Source organism: Salvelinus alpinus, chromosome 29, assembly GCF_045679555.1.
Source record: "Salvelinus alpinus chromosome 29, SLU_Salpinus.1, whole genome shotgun sequence".
NCBI classification, from domain to species: domain Eukaryota; kingdom Metazoa; phylum Chordata; class Actinopteri; order Salmoniformes; family Salmonidae; genus Salvelinus; species Salvelinus alpinus.
This window is the reverse complement of record NC_092114.1, coordinates 36,664,131-36,677,343: the sequence shown is the minus strand read 5'-3', so window position 1 is coordinate 36,677,343 and position 13,213 is coordinate 36,664,131. Positions and strand designations below refer to the sequence as shown.

Sequence of the window (13,213 nt, the reverse complement as noted above, 5' to 3'; positions counted from 1 at the left end):
CTGTAAACTCTCCTTCCAGACTCACATTAAGCATCTCCAATTCAAAATTAAATCTAGAATCGGCTTCCTATTTCGCAACAAAGCCTCCTTCACTCATGCTGCCAAACATACCCTCGTAAAACCGACTATCCTACCGATCCTTGACTTCGGCGATGCCATTTACAAAATAGCCTCCAACACTGTACTCAGCAAACTGGATGTAGTCTATCACAGTGCCATCCGTTTTGTCACCAAAGCCCCATATACTACCCACCACTCTGACCTGTATGCTCTCGTTTGCTGGCCCTCACTACATATTCATCGCCAAACCCACTGGCTCCAGGTCATCTATAAGTCTTTGCTAGGTAAAGCCCTGCCTTATCTCAGCTCACTGGTCACCACAGCAACACCCACTCAAGCAGGTACAGTTGAAGTCGGAAGTTTACATACACCTTAGCCAAATACATTTAAACTCAGTTTTTCACAATTCCTGACATTTAATCCTAGTAAAAATTCCCTGTTTTAGGTCAGTTAGGATCACCACTTTATTTTAAGAATGTGAAATGTTAGAATAATAGAAGAGAGAATAATTTTTTTCAGCTTTTGTTTCTTTCATCACATTCCCATTGGGTCAGAAGTTTACATACACTCAATTAGTATTTGGTAGCATTGCCTTTAAGTTGTTTAACTTGGGTCAAACGTTTTGAGTAGCCTTCCACAAGCTTTTCACAATAAGTTGGGTGAATTTTGGCCCATTCCTTCTGACAGAGCTGGTGTTTTCAGAGTCAGGTTTGTAGGCCTCCTTATTCGCACACGCTTTTTCAGTTCTTCCCCCAATTTTTCTATGGGATTGAGGTCAGGGCTTTGCGATGACCACTCTAATACGTTGAGTTTGTTGTCCTTAAGCCATTTTGCCACAACTTTGGAAGTATGCTTGGGGTCATTGTCCATTTGGAAGACCCATTTGCGACTAAGCTTTAACTTCCTGACTGATATCTGGATGTTGCTTCAATATATCCACATAATTGTCCATCCTCATGATGCCATATATTTTGTGAAGTGCCCCAGTCCCTCCTGCAGCAAAGCACCCCCACAACATGATGCTGCCACCCCCGTGCTTCAATGCTGGGATGGTGTTCTTCGGCTTGCAAGCCTCCCCCTTTTTCCTCCGAACATAACGATGGTCATTATGGCTAACAGTTCTATTTTTGTTTCATCAGACCAGAGGACATTTCTCCAAAAAGTATGTTACACCTCCAATTGACTCAAATTATGTCAATTAGCCTATCAGAAGCTTCTAAATCCATGACATAATTTTCTGGAAATTTCCAAGCTGTTTAAAACTTCTTGACGCACGGATCCCTTTAGCGGGATCATTTTCATCAACAACCACTTAATTGCAGAGCGCCAAATTAAAATAAATTGCTAAAAATATTTATATTCATGAAATCACAAGTGCAATATAGCGAAACACAGCTTAGCTTGTAGTTAATCCACCTGTCGTGTCAGATTTTGAAAATATGCTTTACAGCAAAAAAAATCCAAGCGTTTGTGAGTTTATTGATCACTAGACAAAACATTAAGAACACCTAGCAGCAATGTAGATTGGTCATGAAAGTCAGAAAAGCAATAAAATTAGTCGCTTACCTTTGATGATCTTCAGATGTTTGCACTTACGAGACTCCCAGTTACACAATAAATATTCCTTTTGTTCGATAAAGATTATTTTTATATCAAAAAACCTCCATTTGTTTGGCGAGTTATGTTCAGTATTCCACAGCCTTAGGCAGGTCATCAAGGCTTGACAAATTCCAATAGTATCCGTAAAGTTCGTAGAAACATGTCAACCGTTTTTAATAATCAATCCTCAGGTTGTTTTTAACATCAACAATCGATAATATTTCAACCGGACTGTAAACTATTCAATACTGGAGAGAAAGAAAATGTCTAGCTACCAGTGTTGCGCGCATGAACTAATGGAAGGACATCGGCCATCCACTGACGCGATTTGATAAATCTCGCTCATTTTTCAGAATAAAAGCTTGAAACTATGTCTAAAGACTGTTCACACCCTGAGGAAGCCACAGGAAAAGGAATCTGGTTGATATCCCTTTAAATGGACGAAAGGCAGGCAATGGATCAGTGATTTTTCAAAATAAGAGTCACTTCCGGGTTGGATTTCCTCAGGTTTTCGCCTGCAAAATCAGTTCTGTTATACTCACAGACAATATTTTGACAGTTTTGGAAACTTTAGAGTGTTTTCTATCCTACTCTGTCAATTATATGCATATTCTAGCATCTGGACCTGAGAAATAGGCAGCTTACAATGGGAACGTTATTTTTCCAAACAGAAAAATTCTGCCCCCTAGCTTCAAGAGGTTATTAATTAAAGACACAGTCAACTTAGTGTATGTAAACTTCTGACCCATTGGAATTGTGATACAGTGAATTATAAGTGAAATAATCTGTCTGTAAACAATTGTTGGAAAAATGACTTGTCATGCACAAAGTAGATGTCCTAAACGACTTGCCAAAACTATAGTTTGTTAACAAGAAATGTGTGGAGTGGTGGAAAAAACAAGTTTTAATGACTCCTACCTAAGTGTATGTAAACTTCTTACTTCAACTGTATATTTCACTGGTCATCCCCAAAGCCAACACTTCCTTTAGGCGCCTTTCCTTCCAGTTCTCTCCTGCCAATGACTGGAACAAATTGCAAATATCACTCAAGCTGGAGTCTTATATCTCCCTCTCTAACTTTAAGCATCAGCTGTCAGAGCAGCTTACCGATCATTGTACAGTGAGGGAAAAAAGTATTTGATCCCCTGCTGATTTTGTACGTTTGCCCACTGACAAAGAAATTATCAGTCTATAATTTTAATGGTAGGTTTATTTGAACAGTGAGAGACAGAATATCAACAAAAAAATCCAGAAAAACGCATGTCAAAAATGTTATGAATTGATTTGCATTTTAATGAGGGAAATAAATATTTGACGCCTCTGCAAAACATGACTTAGTACTTGGTGGAAAAACCCTTGTTGGCAATCACAGAGGTCAGACGTTTCTTGTAGTTGGCCACCAGGTTTGCACACATCTCAGGAGGGATTTTGTCCCACTCCTCTTTGCAGATCTTCTTCAAGTCATTAAGGTTTCGAGGTTGACGTTTGGCAACTCGAACCTTCAGCTCCCTCCACAGATTTTCTATGGGATTAAGGTCTGGAGACTGGCTAGGCCACTCCAGGACCTTAATGTGCTTCTTCTTGAGCCACTCCTTTGTTGCCTTGGCCGTGTGTTTTGGGTCATTGTCATGCTGGAATAACCATCCACGACCCATTTTCAATACCCTGGCTGAGGGAAGGAGGTTTTCACCCAAGATTTGACGGTACATGGCCCCGTCCATCGTCCCTTTGATGCGGTGAAGTTGTCCTGTCCCCTTAGCAGAAAAACACCCCCAAAGCATAATGTTTCCACCTCCATGTTTGACAGTGGGGATGGTGTTCTTGGGGTCATAGGCAGCATTCCTCCTCCTCCAAACACGGCAAGTTGAGTTGATGCCAAAGAACTCCATTTTGGTCTCATCTGACCACAACACATTCACCCAGTTGTCCTCTGAATCATTCAGATGTTCATTGGCAAACTTCAGACGGGCATGTATATGTGCTTTCTTGAGCAGGGGGACCTTGCGGGCGCTGCAGGATTTCAGTCCTTCACGGCGTAGTGTGTTACCAATTGTTTTCTTGATGACTATGGTCCCAGCTGCCTTGAGATCATTGACAAGATCCTCCTGTGTAGTTCTGGGATGATTCCTCACCGTTCTCATGATCATTGCAACTCCACGAGGTGAGATCTTGCATGGAGCCCCAGGCTGAGGGAGATTGACAGTTCTTTTGTGTTTCTTCCATTTGCGAATAATCGCAGAAACTGTTGTCACCTTCTCACCAAGCTGCTTGGCGATGGTCTTGTAGCCCATTCCAGCCTTGTGTAGGTCTACAATCTTGTCCCTGACATCCTTGGAGAGCTCTTTGGTCTTGGCCATGGTGGAGAGTTTGGAATCTGATTGATTGATTGCTTCTGTAGACAGGTATCTTTTATACAGGTAAGAAACTGACTCCCTTTAAGAGTGTGCTCCTAATCTCAGCTCGTTACCTGTATGAAAGACACCTGGGAGCCAGAAATCTTTCTGATTGAGAGGGGGTCAAATACTTATTTCCCTCATTAAAATGCAAATCAATTTATAACATTTTTTACATGCGTTTTTCTGGATATTTTTGTTGTTATTCTGTCTCTCACTGTTCAAATAAACCTACCATTAAAATTATAGACTGATCATTTCTTTGTCAGTGGGCAAACGTACAAAATCAGCAGGGGATCAAATACTTTTTTCCCTCACTGTACCTGTACACAGCCAATCTGTAAATAGCACACCCAACTACCTCATCCCCATATTGTTATTTATCCTCTTGCTCTTTTGCACCCCAGTATCTCTACTTGCACATCTTCATCTGCACATCTATCACTCCAGTGTTAATGCTAAATTGTAAATATTTCGCCTCCGGCCTATTTATTGCCTTACCTCCCTACTCTTCTACATTTGCACACACTGTACATAGATTTTTCTATTGTGTTATTGACTCTATGTTTGTTAATGTGTAACTCTGGGTTGTTTTTCTCGCACTGCTTTGTTTTATCTTAGCCAGGTCGCAGTTGTAAATGAGAATTTGTTCTCAAACTGCCTACCTGGTTTAATAAAGGTAAAATAAAAAAGCAACCAACAAGTGTTCAGCATATGTGGGAAATCCTTCCTGTTGGAAAAGCATTCCAGGTAAAGCTGGTTGAGAGAATACCATCAATGTGCAAACCTGTCATTAAGGCAAAGGGTGGATACTTTGATGAATCTAAAATCGAACATATATTTAGATTTTTTTATTACTTTTTTGGTTACTATATGATTCCATATGTGTGTTTTTTTGGGTTACTACATGATTCCATATGTTCTTTCATAGTTTTGATGTCTTTACTATTATTCTACAATGTAGAAAAAAATAAAAAAATAAAGAAAAACCCTTGAATGTGTGTGGTGTGTACAAACTTTTGACTGGCACTGTGTTTGTAATATATATATATTATTTTTCCCCCCCATGCTTAGAGGTGTCCTAAAATTGTAAATTAAATTGCTAAATGACCATCTTAAAACAATTCCATATGTTAACTTTGTACTTTGTTCGCTGGTTGAAAAGCTGAATCAGGTTAATTACAACTGGGGTTGGAGCGAAAACCTACAGGAGGGTAGTTCTCCAGTAACAGGGTTGGAGACCCCTGCCCTAGAGCCTACCCCACTTCTGACTTCAAAGTAGGAGGATGCATATGCAAATAAAAGATTACTGGTCATTGGTCAGAATAATCAGATTGTGATGCCATGATGTGGGCAAAAACTTCATCCCACCTGAAAAGGCTGAAATTCAAGGCATAAAAAAAGGACATTATCATAATTTCAACCTCATAGTGTAGAAATATCATTAAAAAAAAGCGAAATCACGTATTTGACTGCACAGCCTCTTAAAATTCTAACCCAGTTAAGAGATTTAAGATAAAACCCATATACTAATTTTGATTGAATAGGGCCATGTATCTCTAACACTTTCTCGCCCACCCTCTCTCTCTCACCCCCTCTCTTTCTCTTGCCCCCCCCCTCTCATCCCTTCTTTCTTTCTCTCTTTCTCTTTATCTCCAGGTTGCAGGGAGGAAAGGCTTCCCCCATGTGATTTACGCTCGACTATGGCGCTGGCCAGACCTGCACAAGAATGAGCTAAAGCACGTCAAGTTCTGCCAATACGCTTTCGACCTCAAATATGACAATGTGTGTGTCAACCCCTACCACTATGAGAGAGTGGTTTCTCCCGGCATTGGTAGGTCTGCTCAACAGCTTAAAGGGATAGTTCACCATATTTTGCGTAATGTCTAATGGTGCAGGTGTTTCTGATATGTAAATACTATGTTTTCTGTCATAACATGCCAAAAATTTAAGTCAGCAGAAAAACAACATGCACATTTTCCCATCAGAGATGTTTCAGTCAAATTGACGTTCTGTGGATAAAAAAAAACGTATTTCATGTGTTGCTTAACAAACTTGCAAGCTTTCCCGAGTCGTAGTGGGAAGACCAACCAACATATCATCGCGTGACTTCAAGTTTACTTCGATATGATGGTTATTATATCAAGGCGTTTTCACTGCCATTTCTCACATAATACATTTTACTGACACAAAAAGATCCCAAATTTTTTCGATATACCAGTATTGATTTTTGCTGTTTCCGTCAGGCCTGTCATGACATTTTTATCCAACATGTACTTTACTCACATAAAATGGTTTATGTGAATGATATTTTGACTTCATCACAATGTAACTTAACTACAAATGATAAGCATTCTCTATCTCTTATTCTCTCCTTTCTTTCTTTGCCCCTCTTTCTTTTGTTCTCTTTCAAAGTTGGTCTCAGTCTTCAAAATACAGGTGAGTGCCCTATCACAACACATACTTAACATGCCTGCAGTAAGTTCGTTAAACAGTATTATACTTTGCTGATGGTATCAGATGACCAAACATTCCTCTTTCCTTTCATCCCTGCACCCTTTCCACACTACTGAGCCTAGCTGCACTGTGCTGGTCTGGTTAAGCATCCACCATAGTTGCTGGGAAGGACAATGTGAAAAAAATATATCCAAGCCAGCACTCAACGGTTCGGCTTGGCACAATAGTGTGAAAAGAGTACTATTGAGGTTCGCTCGTGCCTCACTGGCCTGGACGCCAGACTGTTTCTGCATTAATCAATTCTTTATAGTTGCCTAGACAAAAATGACTTGCATTCATTACAAAGCATTGAACTTAATGTTTTATAATTGCATAAATGCTTTCACAATGCATTACACACAGGTGGTAATACTATAATACAGGTTTTAAACCTGTTAATACAGGTGGCTAATTCATTATACACACATGGTTAATTTTATTCTTATGCTAAAATGTTTATTCTATTGAACCATTTACTTCATGTTCGTATTATTATCTTTAATTATTTCTTATTATAGTTGCATTGTCGAGAAGGAACCTGCAAGTTAGCATTTCGTTGGACGGTGTATACCATGTGTATCCCCTACATACGCCTAATAAAACATGAAACTAATGACAATGTTATACCATGCTGTTGGTAGCCCTCTCCCTCTCTCCTCTAGGCCCCCCTGGGAGGTTGATCAAAGAGGAGTACATTCATGACTGTATCCAGATGGATATGCCACTAGGCATGTCCCCGTCGGACCACCCCCACCCAGGGGCGCTCAAGCTACCGCCTCCCGACCACTATGGCCAGCCCCTCCCGCCTCTGCAGCTCCCGCCGGAACCGCAGTGCGCCCCTCCGCCCATCACCCTCTATCCCAACATGCCCCTCTCGCCCACAGGTAAAACCGATAGTTGTTTAATGAATGGAGGGAGTTATACGCACATCCAACATAATAACGGGAACTAGACAAAAATAAGTTCCAATACATAGAGAAAAATTGAATGTCCGCTCCTGTTTTGCTGCTCCCTAAGGGGATTTTTTAATAAGCTTAGGGGATTGTTTGGCAGATAGGTGTTACCAAGGATGTCCACAAGGGTTATATTTTTGTTTCTATGGGTGTTACTACGTAATCCCATTTTATGACATTTGTTTATCGACTTCTGCCTACCTATTGATATTGAAAACAACCTGATAGCTCTTCTTGTGTGTCTCTCTCTCTGTCTCTCTCGCTCTCTCTCTGTCTCTGTCTCTCTCCTCTCTAGTGTCCGGCTCTATGCTGCCTCTCCAGGGAGGTCACAGTGAGGGGCTCCTACAGATCGCCTCTCCTCAGGGTCAGGTCATGACCCCTATAACCCCCACGCCGCCCCCCTCCACCCCAACACACGGGCTGCCACATGGGCCACCACAGACCCCCCAGCCACCCCAGCTCCCGTCTGGTCAGAATGGATACAACAGCTCCAAACACACACAGACACAGGCTGCGTTCCACAGTTAGTACTGCCATATGGTTCACACACACACACACACACACACACACACACACACACACACACACACACACACACACACACACACAAACACTCAGGGAGCAATACACAATTAATTTCAATGGCATGATGAATCGTCATATTTAAAAGTGTAAAAAGAAATCGAAAAATTAGTAAAAATGCAAAATGGTTATTTGCTAGATTGATGTGCCTGTTGTTAACTTGTATTTATTTTTTCGGAATTCAGCAACTTGGACAGGCAGCAGCACAGCCTCCTACACTCCTGTAGGACCCCAACAACAAAATGGGCGTGGCCACCAACAGCCTCCTCTCCACCATCCAACCCACTTCTGTAAGTTAGGCAGTTACAGTAAGTTATAGTATGCAAGCCCAAAGTGTGTCTCTGTCTTCTGAGGTGCTTTTTTTGGATATTGTTAGGAAAAGTTAGGGCTGGGTGATATGGCCAAAATATCATATCTTGGTATTTTTTACATTTTGGACGGTATTTTATGTTTTTGAATAATAAAAGTTTAAATTTGCTTTCTGAGGAGTGTGTGACACTAGGGTGGCAACACATATATTCAAAGTAATTTCAATGGGTCTTTCTCCGTTCTCATTGTTTTATACTGTTCAATTCAACTTCAACCTAAAACAATTGATATATTTTTGCATTTCCTGCACTCATTTTGGGATCATTTCCACACTGCCACATAGGGCTGCACGATATAAGCAAACAATCTAGGCCTTATTTTTAACCAAATGTTGAAATTGCGATTTGACTTACGTTTTGGTGAACTGTTGGAATCATTGAAATAGAATGATTATTCAAATTCTATTGTTAAAATATAAGAGTGGGCACTTTGAATATAGTGTTTCACATGACAACGAATGAAAATGCCAGGGAGGAGTTATTGTGACAGGGTAGGAACCAAAGTGTTGTTAAGTGTTTCCTAGGGGACCCTATACTCTTTGGTAACATTTAATGTTTTCTCATAGCTACTTCATGTAGCTAACGTATTCATGCTTCGCATATTCTTCTTTGATTTAGAAGATATTGTTGACTCAATAAATGTATTTGTTAGGTAGCTTGCTAACTAGCGATTATTTATTTTATTATCCCTTATTTTACTGGGTAAGTTGACTGAACATATTCTCATTTACAGCAACAACCTGGGGAATAGTTACAGGGGAGAGAAAGGGGGATGAATGAGCCATTTGGAAGCTGGGGATGATTATATGAACAGATTGGGAATTCAGCCAAGACACCAGTGTTAACACCCTTACTCTTACAATAAGTGCCATGGGATCTTTAGTGACCACAGAGTCAGGACACCTCTGAAAGACAGCACCATACACAGGGCAATGTCCCCAATCACTGCCCTGGGGCATTGAGATATTTTTTTAGACCAGAGAAAGGAATGCCTCCTACTGGCCATCCAACATCACTTCCAGCAGCATTTGGTCTCCCATCCAGGGACCAACCAGGACCAACCCTACTTAGCTTCAGAGGCAACCCTGCAGTGGGATGCAGGGTGGTATGCTGATTAGCATTAGTGGCTAATGCGATTTAGGCCTAACTTGCTAAGAAAATAAGAAACACAAACAAATATTGTAATTATAGAACGCTAGTGGATTTCTATTAAGAAGCAAAGTGAAAACAGCATCGTTGTCATCAACAATGTTGCTTGTGCTGCATTGACCTTGCAGACTCAATTCATGTGAAAGGGGGCGGGGCTAAGTCTGTGTGGAAAGTGGCATGGAGAGAGCGAGAGTGGCGAAAAATTACTCAAATATCGGAGTAAATTGTAAAAATGTAAGTTACACATGGCATATCACATTTAACAAAACAAACATTTAATACCGTTATAGAAGGTCAAGTAAAAACCCAAATCACTCCAGGCATCAATAACGGTGTATCGTAAAATATGGTACACCGCCCAGCCCTAGCAATAGTGTATGTTTGGTAACCTGTGTCGTAATCTACATCTTTTATTTGTTCACCTTTTAGGGTCTCAGCATCATGGCTCGGCTTCATTTCCTCCCCCTGTGTCCAATCATCCAGGTTAGACAACACATACACACGTTCGGAAAGTATTCAGACCCATTGAATAATTTTGTTTACGTTATAGCCTTATTCTGAAATTGATTTAAATAAATGTATTCCCTCATCAATCTACACATAATACCCCATAATGACAAAGCGAAAACAGGTTTTTGATTTTTTTTTGCAAATGTATTAAAAATAATAAACAGAAATACCTTATTTACATAAGTATTCAGACCCTTTGCTATAAGCCTCGAAATTGAGCTCAGGTGCATCCTGTTTCCATTGATCATCCTTGAGATGTTTCTACAACTTGATTGGAGTCCGCCTGTGGTAAATGAAATTAATTGGACATGATTTGGAGAGGCACACACCTGTCTATATAAGGTCCCACAGTTGACAATGCATGTCAGAGCAAAAACCCAGCCATGAGGTCGAAGGAATTGTCAATAGAGCTCCGAGACAGGATTGTGTCGATGCACAGATCTGGGGAAAGGTACAAAAAATGTCTTCAGCATTGAAGGTCCCCAAGAACACATTGGCCTCCATCATTCTTAAATGGAAGAAGTTTGGAACCACCAAGACTCTTCCTAAAGCTGGCTGCCCGGGCCAAACTGAGCGATCAGGGGAAATGGGTCTTGGTCAGGGAGGTGACCAAAAACCTGATGGTCACTCTGACAGAGCTCCAGAGTTCCTCTGTAAGGTTGGGAGTGTTACGCTCGTCATTTGAACGAGGAGACCAAGGTGCAGCGTGGTAGGCGAACATCTTACTTTTATTAAAATGAACACCGAAAAACAACAAAATACAAAACTAACGTAAAGTTCTGCAGGCTACACAGCAACTATACAAAATCAAGATCCCACAAACTAAAGGTGGAAAAAAGCTGTCTAAGTATGATCCCCAGTCAGAGACAACGATCGACAGCTGCCTCTGATTGGGAACCATACCCAGCCAACAAAGAAATCGAAAAACTAGAATGCCCACCCAAATCACACCCCGACCTAACCAAATAGAGAAATAAAAAGGCTCTCTAAGGTCAGGGCGTGACAGGCAGAACCTTCCGGAAGGACAACCATCTCTGCAGCACTCCACCAATCGAGCATTTTTGGTAGAGTGGCCAAACGGAATCCACTCCTCAGTGAAAGGCACATGACAGCCGCTTAGAGTTTGCCAAAAGCACCTAAAGGACTCTCAGACCATGAGAAACAAGATTCTCTGGTCTGATGAAACCAAGATTGAACTATCTGGCTTGAATGCCAAGCGTCACATCTGGAGGAAACCTGGCACCATCTCTATGGTGAAGCATGGTGGTGGCAGCATCATCTGTGGGAATGTTTTTCAGCGGCAGGGACTGGGAGACTAGCCAAGATCGAGGGAAAGATGAACGGAGCAAAGTACAGAGAGATCCTTGATGAAACCTTGCTCCAGAGCACTCAGGACCTCAGACTAGGAGGCAGCTTCACCTTCTAACAGTACAACGAACCTAAGCACACAGCCAAGACAACACAGGAGAAGCCTCGAACATCTCTGGAGAGATCTGAAAATAGCTATGCAGCGATGCTCCCCATCCAACCTGACAGCTTGAGGGGAACTGCAGAGAAGAATGGGAGAAACTCTCCAAATACAAGTGTGCCAAGCTTGTAGCGTCATACACAAGAAACCTCAAGACTGTAATCACTGCCAAAGGTGCTTCAACAAAGTACTAATTAAAGGGTCTGAATGCTTATGTAAATGTGACATTTCAGTTTTAAATTTTTTGTGAATTTGCGAACATTTCTAAAACCTGTTTTTGCTTTGTCATTATTGGGTATTGTGTGTAGACTGACAAGGGGAAAAAACAATTTCATACATTTTAGAATAAGGCTATAACTTAACAAAATGTGTAAAAGGTCAAGGGGTTGAATACTTTCCAAATGCACTATATGTAGATGTATAGATGCACAAACACTCTGCTATCCACATCTTTGTCCGTGTGCAGGACCAGAGTTCTGGTGCTCCATCTCCTACTTTGAGATGGATGTCCAGGTGGGGGAGATGTTCAAGGTGCCGGCCAGCTGCCCGGTGGTGACGGTGGACGGCTACGTGGACCCCTCAGGGGGCGACCGCTTCTGTCTGGGCCAGCTCAGCAACGTCCACCGCACCGACTCCAGCGAGAGAGCCAGGTCTGTGCTCCTCTAGTGCCATCTCTATATCAATAAGCATGCTAGTTCTTACCTTGCCACAAATGTCTATTTTGTATGTCTGTGCTGTTTTGGCTTTGAAATGTTGATTGGTATATCTATGCCTTTTTGCAAACTATGTATAGGTGTATATCTCTCGTTCATAATCATGCCATTCCTTGTCTCTATCTGTTTGTACCAGTGGCAGAAGACCCACTCTAGCAAAATGCTACTTCTTTTATTGACTGAAATATAACACTTTAATACAACTTATATTCACTTGTACTCATCATCTTTATCCTCCCTCTTTCTCACAGGTTGCACATAGGTAAAGGAGTGCAGCTGGAGTGTCGTGGCGAGGGAGACGTGTGGATGCGCTGTATGAGCGACCACGCCGTGTTCGTGCAGAGCTACTACCTGGACCGAGAGGCAGGCAGAGCACCAGGCGATGCAGTACACAAGATCTACCCCGGCGCCTACATCAAGGTGAGGAACACAATGACTTCTGTCTGTTCTCTTTGCAGTTGTTTGACCTCTCGATGAACTCTTCCTATAGGAATTTGACTGGACACTGATGACTCTCTGTAGGTGTTCTGACATCAGACTGTTCTCTCCCCTGTAGGTGTTTGACCTGAGACAGTGTCACAGGCAGATGCAGCAGCAGGCAGCTACAGCACAGGCAGCAGCAGCAGCTCAGGCTGCCGCCGTGGCCGGCAACATCCCCGGGCCAAGCAGTGTTGGAGGCATTGCCCCTGCAGTCAGTAAGTACAATGTACAGTGTATGAGATATGCACAGCCTTAGTGTCTTTTATTTACATTTTTCCATTAGGCTATTGTGAATTTATAACCTCTGTTGAATGACAATGGGTTCAAGTATTGACCCCTGTGGGACACCACTGACTATACCAAACATTAGGAACACCTTCCTAATATGGAGTTGCACCCGTGCTCCTTTTGTCCCATTTAACAGCCTCAATTAGTCGGGGCA

At 41.8% G+C, this 13,213-nt stretch overlaps 1 protein-coding gene across 4 annotated transcripts in view; it reads left to right on the top strand.

Moving 5' to 3' along the window:
- LOC139558638 (mothers against decapentaplegic homolog 4-like) overlaps window positions 1–13,213 on the top strand; it is a 35,322-nt gene that overhangs the window by 16,090 nt on the left and 6,019 nt on the right. Inside the window, exons 3-11 of one of the 4 annotated variants that reach the window (XM_071373894.1) lie at window positions 5,712–5,886; window positions 6,468–6,491; window positions 7,190–7,432; window positions 7,797–8,024; window positions 8,269–8,391; window positions 10,030–10,083; window positions 12,045–12,228; window positions 12,543–12,711; window positions 12,848–12,986. In XM_071373894.1, coding sequence (XP_071229995.1) covers window positions 5,712–5,886; window positions 6,468–6,491; window positions 7,190–7,432; window positions 7,797–8,024; window positions 8,269–8,391; window positions 10,030–10,083; window positions 12,045–12,228; window positions 12,543–12,711; window positions 12,848–12,986 — 1,339 coding nt within the window. The remainder of the gene's footprint in view (window positions 1–5,711; window positions 5,887–6,467; window positions 6,492–7,189; window positions 7,433–7,796; window positions 8,025–8,268; window positions 8,392–10,029; window positions 10,084–12,044; window positions 12,229–12,542; window positions 12,712–12,847; window positions 12,987–13,213) is intronic. The other 3 variants (XM_071373897.1, XM_071373895.1, XM_071373898.1) reach the window with 3 other exon arrangements.